At 38.7% G+C, this 21,470-nt stretch overlaps 1 protein-coding gene across 3 annotated transcripts in view; it reads right to left on the minus strand.

The window, feature by feature from the left end:
- peli3 (pellino E3 ubiquitin protein ligase family member 3) overlaps window positions 1-21,470 on the minus strand; it is a 58,233-nt gene that overhangs the window by 19,960 nt on the left and 16,803 nt on the right. For 2 of the 3 annotated variants that reach the window (XM_084712536.1, XM_084712534.1), the window contains exon 2: window positions 5,505-5,705. In XM_084712536.1, the coding sequence (XP_084568662.1) occupies window positions 5,505-5,677 (173 nt within the window). In that variant the 5' untranslated portion in view covers window positions 5,678-5,705. The remainder of the gene's footprint in view (window positions 1-5,504; window positions 5,706-21,470) is intronic. The other variant, XM_084712535.1, reaches the window with a different exon arrangement.

A 21,470-nucleotide genomic window follows, 5' to 3' on the forward strand; every position in this document is an offset into this window, starting at 1 on the left:
TCTTTCAAACACCTGTAAACAGTCTGATGTCTGGCCATTCAGGCACTAATACACACATGACTTACAGCGACATACTGCACCCTGTTAACAATATTTTAACAACTGCATTGATTTAAAATGTCCTATATCGAAGGTTCTTCTATTATAATCAAAAATACAACATATCATTTTATGTCTTACAATCTGTAAGTAGGCTTATTTTTTAAAATAATGTAAAAGAAATTACATGGAGAGTCAATTCTTGACATCAGTGTTTAGCCTTTTTTTTTTTTTTTTTTTTTTTTTTACATTTACACATCTTTTACATTTGTTATAATGCTGCTACTTCTGCATGGTCTCTGATACAGGTTATTGTATATTGGACAATACATATAATGTGAATCTTGATACTGTATATTATAATTGTACGAAGTGTTGTTTGTTCTCTTTATCTCTCCTGATATCTTTATTTATGTCTCTTGTATTTCTATATTTTTATATCAGTATTTTCAATTTTATTTTTAGCTTTTATATTTTTCTTCATGTTTTATGTGTTTCAGTGTTCAACAGCGTTCAGAGAGACAAAGGAAGAATCTCACTGTACAGGCAAACTTGTTTTTAACTTGATAAGACAACACACACTGACTTGACTTTTTAGAAATTTTAGATGGGATCATTTTTTAATCATAGAATTGCTACGTTAATTTGGATCTAATATTACACCTAAATCAGTCACTGAAGTGTGGCCTATTTTATTGTAACTCTGTTGTAGGTAATGAATCTGGTCTTAGCAAGTGAACCATTTGTTATAAATAAAGAGTCTGCTGTCCACTCACCATGTATGTAATTTTGAAATTTATTGACAAAGAACTTTTCTATGTCAAAGACAAATTTAGGACTCACTAATAAAGTAGAGTCATCATTGGAAAAAGATCACAATCAGCTGCAGATTTTGTAACATTTATATAAATTAGGAAGGAGAAGGGTCCTGGGATTGATCCCTGTGGAACTCCACACGTGACTCCTGGATCTGATACTACTACTGAAGTATCACTCCCACTAGCCTGCAATAAACTGCATAAAATGTAGTGATTTACTGTATCAAATGTGTTCTGAAGGTTGATTTGGACCATGTCTGTATGACCCACTATTAATCCTGAATCTGGTGATATTAAACAGATCAACAAGGGCTGATTCTGTGGAATATAGTTTCCTTAACCCAGATTCGATTCTTCTTATAAATAATGCACACTTACGAATAATGCATACTCTTGCTAAAATGTTTGAGTCCAAATAAAATAATCCTTGGATTTAGCTCAGATTGGGCGAGTTATCCAGTATTAGCAGCTATGATTATTCCATATTACGCAGCATTTGGAGCGACACTCTGCATTCATGTTCCTCTGGCCACAGAGAAGCCATGATTGGATGGATGTTGTAAAATGTCGGTGGCAGGTAATCCCCCCCCCCCTCTCTGTAATCACATTGACAGAGAACCGAGCCGTTTTCATCATTCATCAGTGCACGGATCAATAGGTCGAGGAGTGGAACAATACGTCAGTGTCTCTGTGCCTGGAATAGCACCAGACCATGCATGTAGGAGTGATATTGTCCGCTCACACTCATGTGCGATCTATAACATTTCTATCTATCTGTCTTTTCTCTTAGAGGTTAAGGTTTAAATGGCATATTTGTGTGGAGTTAAATGAGCTGTTTTCCCTCTGGCTAACTGTCTTAAACAGGCCTGTATTTTCCAGTATATTGTGCATATGGTTTCATTCACCTCACCAGACTGTCAGACAGAGGAACCCCTGAGAGAGGTGAAAGGGCTTTTGGACGGCAAGTGAGTGAAGATGTAAGAGTCTTTAAGAATCTGGTGGAATGTTTGTTAAAATTTGTAGCCAGCGGCTGATTTAGCCCCTGAAGCCCACAGTTGGACCAACTTAAAAAAATTAATTCAATTGGTAGAACACAAATGAATTAAGTTTTCTCGTATCATTAACAAATTAGATCAACACAGTTGCTTTAAGTCTAAGATTAAGTTAATGATTTGAGTCATTTCAAATCAAAAGTTTGCATTAGTTCAACTTAAATTTAAACTTTTTTTCCAAATCAAATTTTTGCCTTATACCAAAAGTAAAATACTGCTCCTTAGCTACCCAAGAAAAAGTACTTTTTATAGTAACTTTTGTTTTTAATTTTAGGTTGTTAAATATAATTTAAATACTTTCCAAATAATTAAATATTTAAGTTGCCTAGAAAAAGTAGACACAACTACTAAAATCTGATGTTTTTTTTGTTTTGTTTTTTTAATACTTTTTTGTATTAACTTGGTCACAACAGTACTTGACCAACACATATATACAAAATGCATTAAAACTTATACAGCTGGATATATGTAATAATTGCCAGAAAAATCTAGCCTTTGCATTTCTGCATCAAAAATCATTAAAGTGTTGCTAATTTGTGAAAATTATCTTGTTCAAAACATGTAAGGATCATAAACTTTTGTTTGCCACAGAGTTTATTTTCTGCAGAGGGAGCCAGGGCGATGCTAACTTCCTGTTGGGTTAGTGTACAAAAATATGTCCTAGCCAAGCCAGATGGTTTCCCATGGGTTGCCATTTGGTTTGGCTAGTCACTAGCATTTCCAGACCGCTTAGGTTTCTAGATTTCTTAAAGGAGTAGCCCAGTTCGGATGGTGAAGTTAGCCAAGCTTAGCATAAATACCAGAAGCAGGGGTAAATATCTAGCCTCCCTTTATTCTATACTTTGAGTAATCCCCTCATTAATATAAATGTAAAAATTACAGTTTGTGTTAGAGCAGAGGTTCCACTTCTGATGCTAAAACATTTCTCAGGACCACCTTCCAAGCCTAAACATTTTGTATCACTGCATCTGAGGGAAAGTTAACCACCTAGCCTGTTCGTCTCTACCTGATGATTGGTGTGTTGATATTAAAACTGGTTGCCAAAATAACGCATTTTAATTGGATGTATTTTATTTTTATAAACCTTTTGGAAGAGTTAGATATAAAAACTCAGTTTGTAAATGACCCTGTTTTTCCCATTTTAACCTAATCATTAGACTGCATCCCTGCCTCCAAGGCCCACTAGATGGCGCTCTGAGGCCCAGCAGTGGACCGCAGCCAAGTTGTTGGGAATGTCTATGTTAGAATAAACTTCACATTAATATTGAATATGTCACAACTAAAAAAAACACAACACCTTTAAAGGAATATTCTGGCATTGTGGAAAATGAAAACCTTTTGTTCCAAGAGATACATAAAAAAGGTCGATACCACTCTCATATCTGTGCTGCAAATATAGTTACAGCCAGGAGCTGGAAAATTTTCATTTTTCTGTTCATCTGTGGCATAAAATGGAAACTGCCATGTACTCCTGAACTCTTGCACAGAACTGCATGTACAGATGCCCCTCTCTCTCGCTCGCCTACATGTCCGGCCATTACTTTGCAAAATCTGACCATAGGGGTTGCTTTGTTCATTGGCAAAACACAACAGGCACTGGCATGGAATTGGAGCACCATGGTTAAGCGCTGGAATTACTTTGCGGGTAGTTGGCCGAGCCTTTAATCAGTGAGCAACCAAATATGATGCTCAGTTCAAGCTCAAAATACTGCACTACTCCCTAAACCATTATCCACAGCTGCCAGGCCTGGTCAATTCAATATGGATATTTTACACTAAAATCATGCTGTGAAAACTGACCTTGATGGATCTCTTGCATGTATGAAACTTGGCTTGACTCATGTCCAATGTTGGGACTCAGATACTAAGAACTAAGTGGACCCAAGAAGACCATCTAAGCACATTGACAAAAATGCAGCAGTGCGTACACATCACTGGTTGTAGACAGTGTGTACAAGGTTCCAGAGGAGATGATCCATGGACAAAATGCACACTTAAGGGCCGTCCACACCAAGGATGATAACTATAACAAAAACTATAAATATATCACTTTAAAACTTGTTCTAACTCAAGCGGATGGAGTCCACACCACAACTACAACAATGGCGGACAGAATCTTCTTCAGAGTGATTTGATGGACAATAAAAACTCTGATAGCCAATCAAAATCCACACTTTTCAGGGTATAGCCTGCTACTTATTAAACTCTTATATAATGTCATATTAGGCTGCAAATTACACATAACAAACCATCATTTTACCTAAGACATGCTGTCAAACAGTCTTTGGTGCTGATGTTCGATCTCTACTGATTTCCTCTTCAACAACTGCCAGGATACCATCTCATCAAAGTTGACCCATACGGAAGTATGAATACTATTTGTCACCTAAGGGCAACTCTTGGACCAGAGTGTTGGATTCTCCTAACTGTTGTCTTTGAAGAATTTGTGTTTCTCTAAGATGGTGACATAGTGGGAGTGCTCAATGCCTGCTTGGCGCCACTGTTTCTAGAACATTATCATTCATCAGAGTGGATGCTCAAACTGTGATCGTTACAGTTATCGTATTTGTACGATAACATCATACATCTGGCAACACTGGCCCTTTGTACAATGTACGATCAACAATGCCAAATGTCCCATAATGTACAATAATTTGATGCCTTCCAGTGCTGTGGGATATTAAAAACTCACATCTATAGTGCAGAGCAAAGACACAACAAATTGGAGAGTAGCCTCGATGTCTAGAGCAACATTTAAACATCACAATAGCTTCTAAAATGCATGTTTTTTCTTTGATGTGCCTCCTTTGATAAGATATCTTATTATTAGTAATTTAGAAATGTTTTTTGAATCGTATTTGTGACTGTGCATCTTTAAAGTGAGACTTCATGGTGCGTCCCTGAACGCAGCAAGTCCTGCAGCCATTTTATCTGAAATTATGCAATAGTTTTCCTCAAAATAGAATAATTTTTAAGCCTCTGGTATGATGCTTTAACATTTCCCATCTGGCTACAGTACCTTGGACCATCAGTGATCAATTCATGGTTGATAGATAAGTTGAAAATATTTCAGGTCACTGTACATCAGTCCAGTTGTCAATTGTATCTCAGGTGACGTGTTAAGATGCCATTGATCTGAATTAGCTACCAGATGTGAAAAACACAAACACTACATTGTAACTTTACCCAACCTGATCAGACTGATTCTTACTCTGAACCCAGTTTGGGTCTCGGATAGTAAGAGCCAAGGGTACACAGGAACTTGAGATCAAGACATCAGACATCAAGTTCTTCTTGAACTTGATGACATGATCATTTGAAAGCCAAACACTCATTAGAGATTCTGGACTAAAATGGACTTGTGGAAAAAGAAACTCAAACCACACACAGACCCAAGACCTTCAGCAATACAATGGAACCCTACCCTATAAGATTAGACTGAATGTAATTTGGATCTGACTCAAGCGGGGTCCTGGGTCAGGTCTCAGAGACTAGAAACCAAGTGGACGAGTGAACACCTATGAGTCACACAAGCTCACACTCAACTGCAGACAGACTTATAAAGATCAGCAGAGATGGCACTTCAGTATCTCACCCTAAGACGATGAGCTCGCCGTACTTGACGGGCTCCTTGTCCTCAGGGAAGACTCCGTCGTGGGGTTGCGAGCTTGAGCCCAGAGGAGGCGAGGGCTGGCTCTTGTTGCAGGATGGGCGCAGCTCCAGAGATGGGGGGGGACACAGCGCCTCTGAGCTACCCTCCAAAACCATGCCCACCGGCCACAACTGGGGCTCGCTGCTAGGAAGGGGAGGAAGAGAAAGAGGGAGTCAGAAAATCTTGTGTTGCTGATGAAGGAAAACAGGCAAAAAAGCACTGGATGATACGTGAAGGTGTAAATCAGAGTCCTGCTCCACTAATAAACATAAACATCATGCGATATGCTAATACCTAGGACTCATAATACAGTTTACAGCTTAAATTTGCATGTATCCCAGTGCCTAGTTGCATAAACCACCTTGAGTTTTAAAGGTAAGTTTGTCCCTTAATAATACTAAATATTCCCCTAAGCTGAGCAGGTAACTTAGGAGTGTTGCATAAAGCATTTTAAGTTGTCTCCAGTTACCAAGGTTACGTTTCACGCACATCTTTCTTTGTTGCTGGACAGTTGTTAGCTAGCTTAGCTAACACACTTTGGTGCTGTTTACATGACAGGGATTTCAGCGTAAAATGGTAGATTTCCATTGTATTTTTTGTTAATGCGACAATAATAATTTGGGAGCCTGAAAACGCAAACTTTTGAAACTGGGTCCAGGACTGTAATTTTTTGAAAACGCCATCTTTACTGTTGCCGTGTAAACTGGTAATATGTGGTTCCTGTGAAAATGGTGATGTCACGTGCATGCATATTACATTTGCGTCAAATGGCCAAAACTATGGCAGAGCATGTAGTATTATTCTGTGGTGTCCCATTACAAAGTTACACCACCAACTACAGGCCTGGCATGCATGCTACAGAATTTCCAGTCATTTTTGCAGAACCATGTGCACAGGGATTGTCTAAACAATGTTGTCATCTGAACACAGAACTTTCCTGTTTTTAGCAAGACTATTGTCTTGTCTAGCGTCGCCAAAATAGGCAACAAAAGGAAGAAAAAGAAGATGATAATGTTTTCCCCTTGAAGAATATGGAAAGCGCAAGCACATAATCCAAAGTATATGAATCCCAGCAGCCACAAGAAGAAGTTGTGGCAGGAAGAAGGCTAACTGACAAAATCAGTGTGAGAAACCTGCTGTGAAATGAACAGATGGAGTCATGAAGGAATATAAAAATATTACTGTGACAGGAAGACAGGTTGAGAGGAGTTTCAACAAAAGCTAATGTTAATATATGAGACGGAGTTATGTTAACTTTTGGCTAGCTAGCTAAAAAGTTGCTAGTGCTAACATCAAATCTGTACACTAACAAGCTGCACATTGCTCAAGTCTCCAGAGGGTTTTTCTCTGTCCTGAAAATGTGTCTTGGTGTCTCCTCCTCCTCTTCAATCACCATAAAATCAGCCATTCCATGAAGAATTCCACTTTTTGAGGAAAATGGTTGTTAAGAACCTTGTAGCAACACATAAGACAATACTTAAATAACTAAGGGAGACTTAGAGATTTAAGGGTTTTCCTTACATTCATAAGGTAAAGCTCATGGTAATTTTTTGCATCTCATTTTTTCCTATGGCATCCTCAAATGAAAATTTAAGGGAAAGCTTAACCTTAGTGGTTTTATGCAACTGGCCACAGGACTTCAGGACTACACTTCAGAACATACAGAGATGAGTAAAAAACAGAGTCAACAGTTTTTTGTGTAGAGCTGTCTGAAAGATACACACATGGTTGTTGCTAGGTAGCTCCAGGTAACATCTATTTTACAAGGCTATTTGGGCCAAATAAACAGACTGCAAAAAAATGTTGAACAGTCATATTTGGACAGATACCACCAGGCAGAAAATTAGGCTGCTATAAATGGAAATTCCTTGATTTAAGTCCCTCTGACTGAAATCTGTTCAATGATAAATTCAGAGAAAAGGGTTTTGTATGTGGTGGTTATTAAGTTAAGATTTCTTTTTATTTTGGTCATACTTATTTAATATATTCACAAGCAGCTCAGGCAGGTTTGTCTATTAAATACATCAGACTCACCCAGCTGTAAATTCTGTCATTTACATCAGCACCATTATTCATCACAACCATAGTCATAAAGATCATAATGACTTCACCCAGCTGACACATATGATGCCTTGAATTGTGTTTATCTTGAGAGATCTGAATGTCAATTGATAGGATGTGTTTTAGAGGCATTAGGTTGTTGTTTGCTATCTGCCAGTGTTAGCTGTCAGTCAATACTTGACTGCTGTCAGGCTATAAAGGAAAGAATCTCTGTCTGTCTGTCTATCATTTGATTTTCTTGACAGCCGCTCACCTACTTCAGCCTTGACAAGTGTATAGCTGAGGACCTAAAGGAGTGCAGTGTTGAATTTGGCCTGATGATGGCGCTACAACAACAAACTTTACATTTTTGCCTCTAACTTTTGAGCGTTAAGTCTTAGAAACAAACTTGTGTGGATCAAAATGAATTTATCCATATAAGCAGCAACTATTTGTGTCAATTCCATTTTCAGGCATTTTGAATTTGGTCTTAATCTTTCTTTTTTCCGCTATTCCATCCTACAAATTTTGAGCAATCGTTACCAAATTTTTGATATTCCATACAGTTTTGCTACAGCTGGCGCTTAAGGTTTGCTCATAATACAAAACTGTCATTCATTCATTCATTGTCCGTAACCACTTATCCTTGCTAAGTTGTGGGGGGCTGGAGTCTATCCCAGCTGACATTGGGCAAGAGGCCAGTTCATTGCAGGGCTGTCATAACTCCTAAATGCTTTGTAGCATTGCAAACACATTTACTGGATATATGACATCTGAGTGAGCACAACCATGACAAATTTGGCCAATAGATGGCGCTATAACCGCATCATTTAACTATAAAGGAAAGAATCTTTGTCTGTATGTATGTGTGTATGACTGTCCTTGGCATATCTCGAGAACCATACATCAGATTGATTTCATACTTTGTAGGTGTGTTGCTAAGGACCCAAGGGAGTACAGTGTTGAGTGTGAAGTCAATCAGATGAGTGGTTCTTGAAAATGCTACAAGAACTCTTCTGGAAGCCAAGTGATTGACTCATTTCGAACGGCCATGCCCCAGATGTGCAGACTGCAGACTCCCCCTTAAGGGGCCTTCACATGACAAGAAATTTGCTCTTCGCTCACCGCCAGGTCGGGCGCAGAGGCGCTGAGTGGATGCGGTGGAGCTCAGGTATACATCATCAACAAGTGCGAGCTATTCACCGTTGCTGGGCAACACCAAACGGTACTTGTCACTCCGGAAAGAAAAAGGACAAGGAGGAAAAAGCAGACTCCCCTTCTGCAAAAACAAACCACAGCTCTATGTAACAACATGATAGGATTTACTATTGCTGAGCTAAACAACAGTTTATATCTATGAAGCGCTGATCCTGTCACTGTGTTTGCCTGGAATAGCAAATGTACACAAACAGCTAAACTAACGTTAGCATTGTATTTAGCTTAATAGTAGTTCGTAAACTCTGCCTAATCACAAGCCTGGTAGCCCGATCTGACTACTGACATTTCGCCAAGCAATACTCTTCCTGCCGAGATCGTGGTATGATTTTAATGTGGTGTTATACAGTTCGGGGAACTCGGAAGCGCAGAGGATGAGTTTTTCTTCCATTTTCTCTCCTTCCTCTGTTTGTGTGTGTCACTTCTGGCTATGTCACATTCAGCTGTTATCTCATTGGTTGCTCTTTGAAAGGTCAGCAGCAAACAAGGTCAAAGTTCAAATAATTTGAACTTTGGGCGCAGCAGTGAGCGGCCGATCCGAGCGGTGCGCCATGGGTAGCAGTGCCGGTTGGTTGGGCACCACCGCTCTCTCCATAATAATGGGACAGCCAGTGCAAAGCGTTTTCATGTGTAGTGGGCCTTTAGTGAAAATGACACAATCCACATACAAGCTTTTAAAACATCAAAACAACACAGCTTAAATGCCCTAGATTGTCATACATATTTACCTGTTAGCAGCTAAGAAGTCTGCTAACACCATTGATCGAACCCTTTATTAGCCAACTGAGGGCACAATGATGATGGGGGGTCACTGCCCTAAAGGTGTGCCCCAGATCAAATGGTAATACAAAGCCACTCATTTACAGCCCTTCCATGCTAAACCCCCCAAAATAGCCAACAAATCTAATTCAGGAGTAATTGGCTGAATGTGTGTTATTACTGCACCACAGCATGGGTGTCCAGCTTCAGTCTCTGTGACGCTGGCTCTTCTGGTAATTGTCATCCTCTTTATGTGACTGAAGTGCTTTCTGTTTGCTGACCCAGGGCCTTTACAGAACAGCCGGCCCATGCTAATAGGATTGGATGGGCACAAGTGATCCAGCTTTTTTTTTTCCTCCAAGGCAGATAAACTGATACCTGCATCTATGAACCCTGTTAATACTTGATGATACCGGTGTTGTGGCCTGTCAGTTAACTTGCGGTGATGAATTACACCAGGAAGGACAGCTGGAAATGAGAGAGCGTGTCCCCTTCACAGGCTCTCACAGCTAACGACCAGATAACCATCAATTGACAAACTGTCGTATCTGAGATTCTTAACGAAGCCCTGGAGGCGGGGAACCTTTCCCAGAGCGTCCACCACCTACGAGAGAGGTGGAGCGGGTTCACTATTACTGCCTTTCATTACCGGAGCTTTATTACAATGGCATTTCAACGCTTTCGATTGCAGCCCTGTCAAATTAAACTAAAGGCTTGGTATTAAACTCATTGGGCTCAACATACAATTTTCTGATAACCGAAATCCAGAATACACCAACAAAATGTCAATGACAAGCATTTAATTAACTGGCGAGAGAGTAGAGGAAATATGAATATTATGCTAAAAAAGAGTGGGATCACTTCTACCACATGCAGCATGAGTCACTATGTGGATATTTTGACATTCGTTTTACACAAGTCAAACAAAGCTCAATCCCTGTCTCTGCACACAGGTTCTAAGCCAGTTCTTAATGCTCAAGCCTATTATTAATCAAAGGTGGGCGAGACCACCTACACGGTGGAAAGCGAGCAGTGCAAAAGCATGACAAAGCCCTACAAGCTTTGTTCTCCCTTTGAGCAGATTAGATAATCATCCTGGGATTGTGAACGTAATAATAATACTGAGAATACTATCCCAAGTTTGGACGCTTCCCTCTTCCTTCCTGTTTGGTTTTTCTGTGTCAGCATTAAGTCATTCACACAAACTAACTCGTACAGACTACAACACCAGTGAGTGAACTGCACGCTCATTATTAGATGTAACTGAATTTTGGCCGCCCGATGGCGCCCGATGAGGAGAATGCCTCCTCATAATCAGATGACGGATGGCAGAAGGCAGATTCAGGCGTCCAGAGGCCATTTCATTACCCAGGCTCTCTGTTGCGCCGGCTGGATATTGAGCGGCGGCGGCGATGCAGAGGTGGAGGCAGAGTGGACTCATGGGAGGCCGGCTGGACAGAAGCAAATGAGGAGAGAGGGAAGAGAAGGAGAGCGAGAGGAAGACAGAGAAAGTGAAGCTTCCTCTGGTGACAGATTGTGGGGAATCTCGACAAGGGAATCACTGTAACACTTTCTATTAAAATCTATAATGCATTACAAGCACATTATAATGTGTTTTTAAGGTTTTATAAAACTTGTGTTTATAACTGTTCCTGACAACTTATAACAAGGTTTCTGAAGTATTTAATGGCATGGTTTTGTTGAATACTCAATTCTGATTTGTCAATTACAGCATTGTAAGGTCTATTATGTAAGGGATAATGTACAGTGAGCTGGTCATTGTATTGCAGGTATTGCAGGTATTGTTAAATAAGTCACGACAGGATGATGCAAGGGTTTATTTCACAATAATGGCCTGCTCATTTATTGTGAAATAAATCCCTTCAGGATGATTCAAGACATCCTGCATCATTCTGTCAAGATTTATTTCACAATAATGACCTGCTTACTGTACATTATCCCTTACATAATGCATGCAAAAACAAGGCTTTATAAAACTCTTTATAATTAAAGTATAATTCCTGACAACTTAGCAAGGTTTAGAAAGTATTTTAGGTGGTGGAAATAATGTATTATAAGTTCAACATTCATAAGGCTTTATAGCTCCATTTCAAAGTGTCTTAAAGAGGATTATACAACAGGTAGTTCCAACCAAGCAATCTGATTGGTCAGCTAGACTTTTAGAACATAGTCAAATCAGCATGACATCACACCATGCTTACCATTAAAAATATGACTCCAGCTAGAAAGAGGATGTTTTTGATCTGTTTTTATTCATAAAAATAAAACACACTGGACCTGTAATGGACTCTGACCTCCTGTTAAACTATTCATTGTAGCTGTTTAAGTAGCATTTATAGTAGAAACTTTTTAATGAATATAATTTATGGTACTGTTAACCTGCTGCAGACTGTTCACAAAGCTCACTGTAGCACATTATTAATGTTTATAAGACATTGCATTTCAGAAACTTAGAATGTGTCTTCATAACTGGCTAAATTTTTGGTAGTTTCAATGTCTTGTGTAACCCAAGATTTCACATTCTTCTTCCAAACACTGGTCTCACCTATAATACATTATGTCCACTACTTATAATACTTTATAAACCTTATAAGTTGTCATGCATATGATTAAATACAATTATTAAGAATAGTGTGCCTCACAAATGCATCATAATGTCTTATGAATGTGCTAGTAATGTACTATAGAAGTCACCTTCATAGAGTGTTAACAGCATCACTTGGTTTTATGTATTTATAATCCCAAAATAAATTATCTTGCAATCGGAATGCCAGAATTCATTTTCTCAACCCCACTGCAATGTGGTCAGTTTTAGGAAAAGCCTCCTGTTCTGCAAATACTGATTCCAGATCAGGTTGGTGTGGTAAAATGAGGCCAGGGACTGGTGAGGATGACTGGTGAAGAAGCTATACTTAATGTAGATCGGTCACGTACCTGATCAACCAAGGGTATAGACTTGAGTCACAAACTTAATGAATTAAGACTAAAAAAGACTTGCAACTTGACTTGGGCCTTCACACAAATAACTTGTGACTTCAGTTGCACTTGAGTCTTTTGACTTGAAAATACTTGAAAAAGTGTGTAAATCCATGAATAATTTTCCTTCATTTCCTGAATCAACTAACGTTATCATTCTCAGCAAATCGACACTTAATTATCAAGATCCACTTTGCTTGAACCAATCTGACAGCATCCAATCACGTTGCAGGAGAGAATCAATAAGAGCTAATGTTACATGACTGAGCTCCAGGTGGGGTTGACAATTACAGATGGAGATGCAACAGCTTCAAACTTAGCTCGACATTTGAAGCTGCACAAAGAACAGAAAGTTGATAACATAGTTAGCGAGCTATTGTAATACTTAGCTAACGTTAGCTTAACACCGAAGTAAATTTGCAAATGAATGAGGCTGGAAAATCACTGTTACATTATGACTTGTAACCAAAAGTGTAGGACTTGGGACATGTCAGTCCTGACTTGGGACTCCACTTGGGACATTAGGACTTTAGCAAAGACCTAGCTAAGACTTACATATGATTTGCAAAACAATTACTTAGTCAGCATCTGCCCCAAATACTATATCTATATTTTGTGTATGAGATTGGTGCATCCCATTGAAAAGATATATACATGTCCCATCCTGTCAAGCGGTAGACAGCTACTTGTAAAAAAAATACTAGAATTTCTTTAGGTAGCTTTGATAATTTAATTATAAATGAGGCTGCATTCTGGAGTGACACTGAAACTAACAAATCATATTTTAAATGGCAATAGTGCTTCAACAAAATAATCTTAATTCAAGGTCTGCTTACTTGCTTTGTTCAGAGCTGTCATCCATGTCTCTTGATCTTTATCAGCAAATGGAGTTGTTGTCTTCGATCAGCTGTTTATATTCCACTAAAGTTCTGTATGTAATTCAAATGATGACAGCTGAACAGATTCCATATGAATATACAGAATCTGCTGGCAAGGGACAAGAATTTGGAAGGGTTCTAGTTTCTGTTTGTAGTCTGGCTTTGGTTGCATGCATCCATGTGGAAAGCTAAAGGGGCAGAAAGCACTGGCCAAAATTTAATCTTGGAATCGGCTTTAGCTTTTTAGAACCACATTTTTTTTATTCATCTGCATTCACATTTGTGAAACAATCCTGTCGTAGATGTTGTCTCTCAACCCAAACTCCAAAGTTGTGTTTCAAGTTTCTAATCAAACAACAACAAAGACCCGCACACAGAAGAAGAAGAAGAAGTCTTGGTCTGGATATCTAGAACCCAGATATCTGCTGGCTACACCAGAAGCCCTGAAAAATTGCCCATCGCCCCAAGAGGTTAAATCGTGATGAGACGATAGCTGATGCCTTCTAAGACTATATATTTTTGTCAGGTGTTATTGGATTGCCACAGAACTCTAAATCTGGACTGTTTGAGGCCAACCCAGATTCCACTTTCTGGAGTACAGCACTTAAGGGGACAGAACAGCAGTCTGCTAGCCTTCTACCCTCAACTAGGTCTGCTAGCCTCCAGCTATTGGCAATGACTGCTAGCCTCCAGCTTTATTCCCTGCCTGCTAGCCTCCAACCTTCACCTGGATCTGCTATCCTCCAGCTTATTTTCATTATCGATTAATCTACCAGTTCTTCAACGAAATGCTGAAAAATGCTCATCACAATCTCCTGGAGCCCAAAGTGACACCTTTAAACTGTTTATATTGTCCAACCAATTGCCCCACACCTAAAGACTCTTCATGTAATGTCATAGATGACAAACAAAAGCATCAAATTCTCACATTTAAGAAGTTGAAACTAGCAAATATTTGACATTTGTGCTTAAAAATTATCAAAATGGTTGGTAACTAATTTTCTGTTGACAGACAGACTGATTGATTAACTCATTAATTATTGCATCTCTATCCATCAGGAGGTATTTTTGAAATGAAAAAAGAAAAAGAAAACCCTGCAAATGTCTCTGAACTACCTGACAGCAGATAGAAGGTGGAGAAAAGGTCTTAGTCCAATGGTCAAGGTCCATCAGTGGTTTTCACTATAAAGATGATTTGTTTGCTTTAAACAGCAGACATCACCACAGCAAAACTGCAGGGATGATTAACCTCCTGTGTGATCATGTGAGGGGTTAATAAATATTTCACTGCAAACGCCCCCCTCCTCTCCTTCTGTACTTCTCTCAGTCTCTGCACTGTAAACGATCTAAGTGAGCAGAATTACCATCAGGATAATCTATAAAAGCAAAAGAGGCATGACTGCCACGGGTGGATGAGTGGATGTGGACGAGCGGGAGGAGTGGGAGGCGGGAGTCAGAGGAGGAGAAGGAGGAGGAGTGGGTTTGAAGGGCAAGGAGAGGTGAAGGAAAGCCGTGAGAGGAGGGGCACACGTGAGATGATGCTGCTCTCTTGAAAAAGAAAAACACACAGCGAGGCTTGAACGCATCTGTGTGGACGATGAAGAACGGATGGAAACGAGGAAGAGGAGAACGAGGCGTAGGGTGTGTGTGTGTGTGTGTGTGTGTTTGTGTGTGTTCGGGTGTATGTGTCAGCGAGCGCATGCGCGGAAGTGGCGAGCTCTGGCAGGGTGATGGATTGCCTGTTCTGTGCCACGCATTTTCTAATCAACCCACAGCCACATCCTGGGGGTGGAGAGAGGGAGAGGACACAGAGGAGTGAAACAAAGAGAAGCTGTCTGACGGAGGAAGACAAAGGAAGGAGAGAATAATAAAGAGAAATAGATAAAGGGAATGCAGTCCATAGGAGCAGAGTGGAGTGGCTGGAGGGTCTGTGGTAGAACGACTGCTGCTGCTCATGGTGCTCACACAGTGTTACACAACACTACACACTGCAAATAAACCAAGCACAACCACGCACCATAACACGCTGTATCACCGCATTACAACAACACAAACCTACACATCACAACAGACTGTAGCGCTGTGAATACGACTCAACACAAGCTAATGCAACAAAACAAGGTGTGACAATACACACACAGCATTATCAGCCATTCTGGAGCTTTAATACAAATCGTCCTTAAAAAAAAAGGAAAAATTATAAATAACAACACTTTAATTCCATTTTTTGTGAAATGGTTTGGTTTGCTTTATTTTTTTTGGTTGATGTTCACTTTTTAATTAACAAATCATGTCCTAATAAAAAATATGAATACCAACAATCTGATTCAATTTTTTGGGGTTAAATATGTAATTTATTACTTGTTTAGGTGTGCTTTAATTTTTTTAATTTCTAAACTTGCTTTGTGCCAGAAAACAGCCTTGTCCCAGACAAGAGTTCACAACTTCAAACAATTTAGAAATGTGTTAAAAACCTTCAAAATCTAAAACTAACAATACCTACTGATGACATGGGTATAATAATGCAATATTATAATAATCTTTGCTTTAAAATTTATTTTTTTTAATGAAAATGTTAGCCCTTTAAAGTTGTGTCCCAGATTTCTGTCAAACTCTGTTAGTCTTTTACAAAAACATGATTTAATCAGGCATAAAAAGGGTTAGCTTTACCCCAAGGACTGTTGTCTGACTTCCTGGTTTCAAAAAAGGCGGGAAAATTGCTCAAGCTCTGGTAAACTTTCTATTTTTCACCAAATTCATTGAATAATATTGATGTTAGATGTGTCTCAACCATAACATGTCAACGCTGTATCCCTTTTAAATCAAAGCCAAATAAGAATAATGATTTAAAAATGTGCATTTTGATTAGCATTAAGAGAACTCTGAGACACTTTAAAAAATAAAATGGCTTCTTACAACAACTATACTGTGAAATGAACATTATGTCATTTTTTGATAGCAAAGAGTTTTATCTTTAAAATATATTTTAAAGAGTAAAAGTCAGAATCCCCTCAAAATACAGTGACATCCATTAAAAAAAAACCAACCAACCAACCAAACAAACAAACAAACAAACAAACAAACAAACAAACAAACAAAAAAAACAGTTACCTAAGAATAAAAAAAAAAAAAAAAATGCTGACTTTTTAACATAAAGAAATCTGTTCATTAAAGGTCAATTAAGAGCACAGTATGTAAGTTCTGCCACTCGGGGTCACTCACATTAAAACAATAACAAACATAGTTTGATGACATCTAAAGTAGCGTAGGATCATGGGAGTTGTATTCCTTATTGTTAAACAACCCTCACTGCAGATGAAAATCTGACATGACTCAGACAGACATCACTTTACATTTAGTCACGTTTACCGACTTCATTCCTCACGCTGTGACTCACCCACTGTATCTTGTATTTTTCCTGGAATTATAGGAACTAGGGGCTAGCAAGAGACACACTGTTACCTTAAATAAATTACAGATTTCTCTGGGTTTCATCACTGTTGGAAACATTTAAGATAATGTAAGTACACAACAAAATATAGAACAAAGGTCTGGTGTTTTTTAAAACTTGAAATGCAGAAATGTTAACATATAGCTTTAAAAATGGCATTTATGCTTAAAAAAGAAGAGCTTGGTGAGGCTGTGGTTATGACAGGGGAAGCGATGTACATATTATGCTTGGTGTTCATGTTGTTAAGTTGTGAGATCATGTTTGCTAGGCAACAGCAGCATGGACACCAAAACTGTCAGTAGTCACAGAGGCTAACCATTTAGCAAGCTAGCGTACTATAACTTACTGGAAGAAATGCCAAGGCAAAATGAAAAGACAAGGCTGTTGGGAATATTAACATTACAAACAATACAACAGGAAAACATACAGGACAACACAGTGCAACATCGTAACACAACTCATGATGACAAATCAATGTGTAATACAGCAAAACAAAGTGGACTCCAATCTGACACGACATGAAAATGCAACACAATGCAACAGAGGAACATGATTCAACACAGTAATAAAAAGCTGACATCATTTTCTGTTTTTCTCGTCCATGAGCTTCTGTACCTCAGCATTCCTTTCATTGGTCCTTAAGAAAACCCAACCAGCAAACTCTGAGCCTGGTTCTGCTCGAGGTTTCTAGTTTTTACTCACCACTTTTGCCAAGTGCTTGCTCATGGCGGGAAAAGTTTAGTCTCTGTAAATGATATTATGAAGACCTGCTTTAACTTTTGGTATTATTCGGCGCTATATAAATAAAATTTACGTAACTTTGAAAATGAAAAGTCTTCCTTCAGAGTTTGCTATATATAAAACCATATTTTGAGGGGGGGTTTCAACTCAGCAGGAAAATACATTTTAAAAGATCAAACTCTTTAAACCTTGTAACAGGCCAACTTCGTAGTGATGAAATTTTTCATAAAATGTAGATGTCATCTCTGTCAGAGTTGATGTCTTACAGAGCTGAGAAAATGTTAATCTCAGAGCATAGTCATAACGAGAAGCCATTTTATTTTTTAAAGTGTCTCAGAGTTCTCTTCATGTTAATCAAAATACACATTTTTAAACCATAATTCTTATATAGCTTTGATTTACAAGGGTTACAGAGTTGACATGAGCTTGAGCAGCTTTCCCGCCTTTTTTTGAAGCAGCAAGTGAGACAGTGGTCCTTAGGTTACAGCTTACCCTTTTTATGCCTGATTAAATCACGTTTTTGTAAAAATCTGACAGAGTTGATGTAAATCTGGGACATTTTCATAAAAATATCAAGTTTAAAACTAAGTTGATTATAATAGCACATTTTTATGCGGATGTTATCAGTAGGTATTGTTAGTTTTAGATTTTGAAGGATTGAACAGATTTTTAAATGGTCTGAAGTTGTGAATTCTTAACTGGAACAGGGGTGTTTTCTGGCACAGAGTGAGTTTAGAAATTTAAAAAAGTACAAGCAAACCAAAACATTTCATATATTACAAATATTTCACATATATAAATCTTTAAACAATACATTTTCACCAAAAAAACTTGAATTAGAGTGTTGATATTAATATTCTTTTCTTGTTAAGACATGATTTGTCCCATTTCTCAAGAATGGGTGATTTTCTTTCATCAAAAGGCAAACAGTCAAACGGTCCATAAGGACATGTCATGATGGTTATGAACAAACACTGAATATATGCACCAAATAAAGGCAATCAACAGTTTTTGTTCTGTCAGTTGCCCAACACCACGCTGGTCGACTATTTTTATATTCCATACATACATATATATATATATAGAGAGAGTACATGAAATTGTGTACACTATCATAACAACACTGTTTTTGATACTGTAGCTCAACATCCCCCCTCCATCCTGTTTTTCTTGGACATTTGTAGTCCTCTTTTTCTTTTTCTGGCTTCCCTCTCCTTCACTCCCAGCATTCACTCTCTCTAACCACCGCCTACTGCAGGAAGGGCGAGTGTGTGTGGAGTGTGTGGGAGAGGAAGAAAGACCAAAGAGAGGAAGAAAGGAAGAGTCAAATTTGTCTCTACCAGAAACAAATGAACAGTGAGCTAAATATACCCCAAACTGACAAATGAACTCTGCAGTGAATTATGGCCTCATGACAAAACTCATCACACTATTTCTCCCCTTCAACCTGTTTAAATAAAGATCTTCCTCTTCTCTCCTCACATGTATTCTTAGTCAGAGGGACGGAGACAGTGCTTTTGGTTGATAAGTCATATAGAGAGGGTTATTATGTGATTGAATTGAACTGAATTAAATGATAATAAGATGTATTTTTAATCCAACCTATAACAGGATGAAGCAGTGACTCACACACAGATTGGTTGTGTATGTTTTCATATCTGCGAGCATGGCAGAACCAGAGAGCATGTCTGCTCCACATTATGTAACACGTTATACTGTACAAATCCTACAAGCCAGTGTTATGAACGGTTATGTTCCCCTCCCCCACCCACCAAATCCAGCCTCCAAACCTTCCATCTCTTTCACTTTTCTCTTTCTGCTTCCATTCCATTTTTTGTTGTTGTTTCCCTCCTTTGTTATTTTAAAATCAAGCACACGCTTAAGGGTTTAAAGGGACAGTTCACCCCCAAAATCAAAAATGCTCCACTACCTGTAGTGTCATATAGTCCATTCCAGATACATTCAGTGTGAATGTGACAGGTTACCAAATACAGTGTAACACCTGTTAAACTATGTCAGATAAATGAAGAAATACACGTTATTTAAATCCCACGGCTTTGTTTTACTAGTTTTGATTACTTTTTAAAATTAAGTGCATATTATATGATATTATTCAAATATTTTATGGTAATGTAAAGACTATAAAATTGAAACTTAAAAATGCTTTATTTATTTTTCATGACTTCTCAAGGTCCACCAGCAGAGCCTTCATGGCCAATCAATGGGCCCCAGTCCACACTTTGGGAACCACTGATCTAGTTTTCATATTAGGCTTAGTCACGTTTCCAGACTTCCTGCCTCACACTGTGACATATTCAAAATCTTGTGTTTCCCTGGATGTTACTGAGGAAACACACTGTTACCTAATAAATACCATATTTCTTTGGGTTTCAACATTGTTGGAAAATTTGGGATAATAGAAATTGGGATAAAAAAAAAGATAAGGCAGAAATATTAACATATTATAGCTTTACATGTGGTCTTCATGTTGGCATGAAATGGATCTCGTGAGCTTGTGGTTACCACACTGGAAGTTGTGTATGTGATACGTTTGTTGTTCACATGTCATGAGATTGCGTTTGATAAGCAATGGCAAAACTGTCAGTGTCTAGAAGCTACAGATGCTGAAGCTTAGCAGGTTAGCAAGCAGGTAACTTAATGCAGGAATGCTGAGGCATAATGAAAAGATGAGGCTGTAGGAATATCAACATTTTTTTAGATGCCACTCAGTTGGTGGCACCCAAAAACAAACAAACAAACTCAAATCAACAGTAATGTCTGTTTCCATAAATCACAACCTGGTTACTCAAGATAATCCACAGACCTTGTTGTTAGCATTTTCACATAGGAACTACTTTCTCTCAACCTAACCACACCCACTAACTGTGCTAATGTTACAGCTCAGCCAAGGAGGATGCCATTAATGTTTACATCCTGCGCTTTCACTAACACAAGCCTCTTGTCTGTCACACTTTCTTATGTGAGGTGATGTGGTTAGTTATCAGAAGGTTAACGCTCTGATTGAACTGCCCCTATAACGGAATTTTATTCTAGTAAGTAACCACTATCACTTACAATGTGTGAAGTTAAGAACAAATCAAATGAATGAATGAATGAAAATCAATTCAGATTTAACTGAGTCACAGTTGATTTTGTAGTGAAGTCTGCATCTCTCATTTGTTTACGAGTAGTCTGACTCACTGGTTGCACACTGCAGGTATAAGTCTGCTATTGGTCACTTGTTTCAAGCAGCATCGTGTTGTCCGCTATCTACATTTTCAAAGTTTGCGGGAAACAAGAACAACCTCCAAGCTGTAATCTACATGCTGAAAATGCCAGATTTGTGCCTGGGATGCTCACGTAAACAAGCTAACAGCTGCTACCTTTTCTTTTGCATGGATATAGTCATTTTAATGCCAGAACTCCCAATGTGCAAATGTTCCACCATAACAAGTTCCACCTCCACTGCATCCTGGGCTTAGCACCACACAAGATGTTTGTGACTGGTTTAAAGAAATGCAAACAAGGTCTATACAAGACTAGTTTGCTAGTGGACCTTGAAAGCTCCAATATAGTGACGGCACAGACGCACAGCAGCGGCAACCTTCAAGCTTCAGGCAAGTCCCAAGTTACTCTGGTGAGAATCAAGCAAGTGGAGTCCCTGCTATAAGCATGACAAGTCAAGTCATTACTCAAGTCAAACAAGTGACAAGTTAGCTTATAAGATGCCTGCAAAGCGTAACTGGTTAAATGGCCTGAGTCAGCCCACTGAGTGTCTTTTACATTAACAATATGTCTTCTCAATATGGAATCAAAGGAAAGTCTAAA

Source organism: Lutjanus erythropterus, chromosome 23, assembly GCF_056507025.1.
Source record: "Lutjanus erythropterus isolate fLutEry1 chromosome 23, fLutEry1.hap2, whole genome shotgun sequence".
NCBI classification, from domain to species: domain Eukaryota; kingdom Metazoa; phylum Chordata; class Actinopteri; order Lutjaniformes; family Lutjanidae; genus Lutjanus; species Lutjanus erythropterus.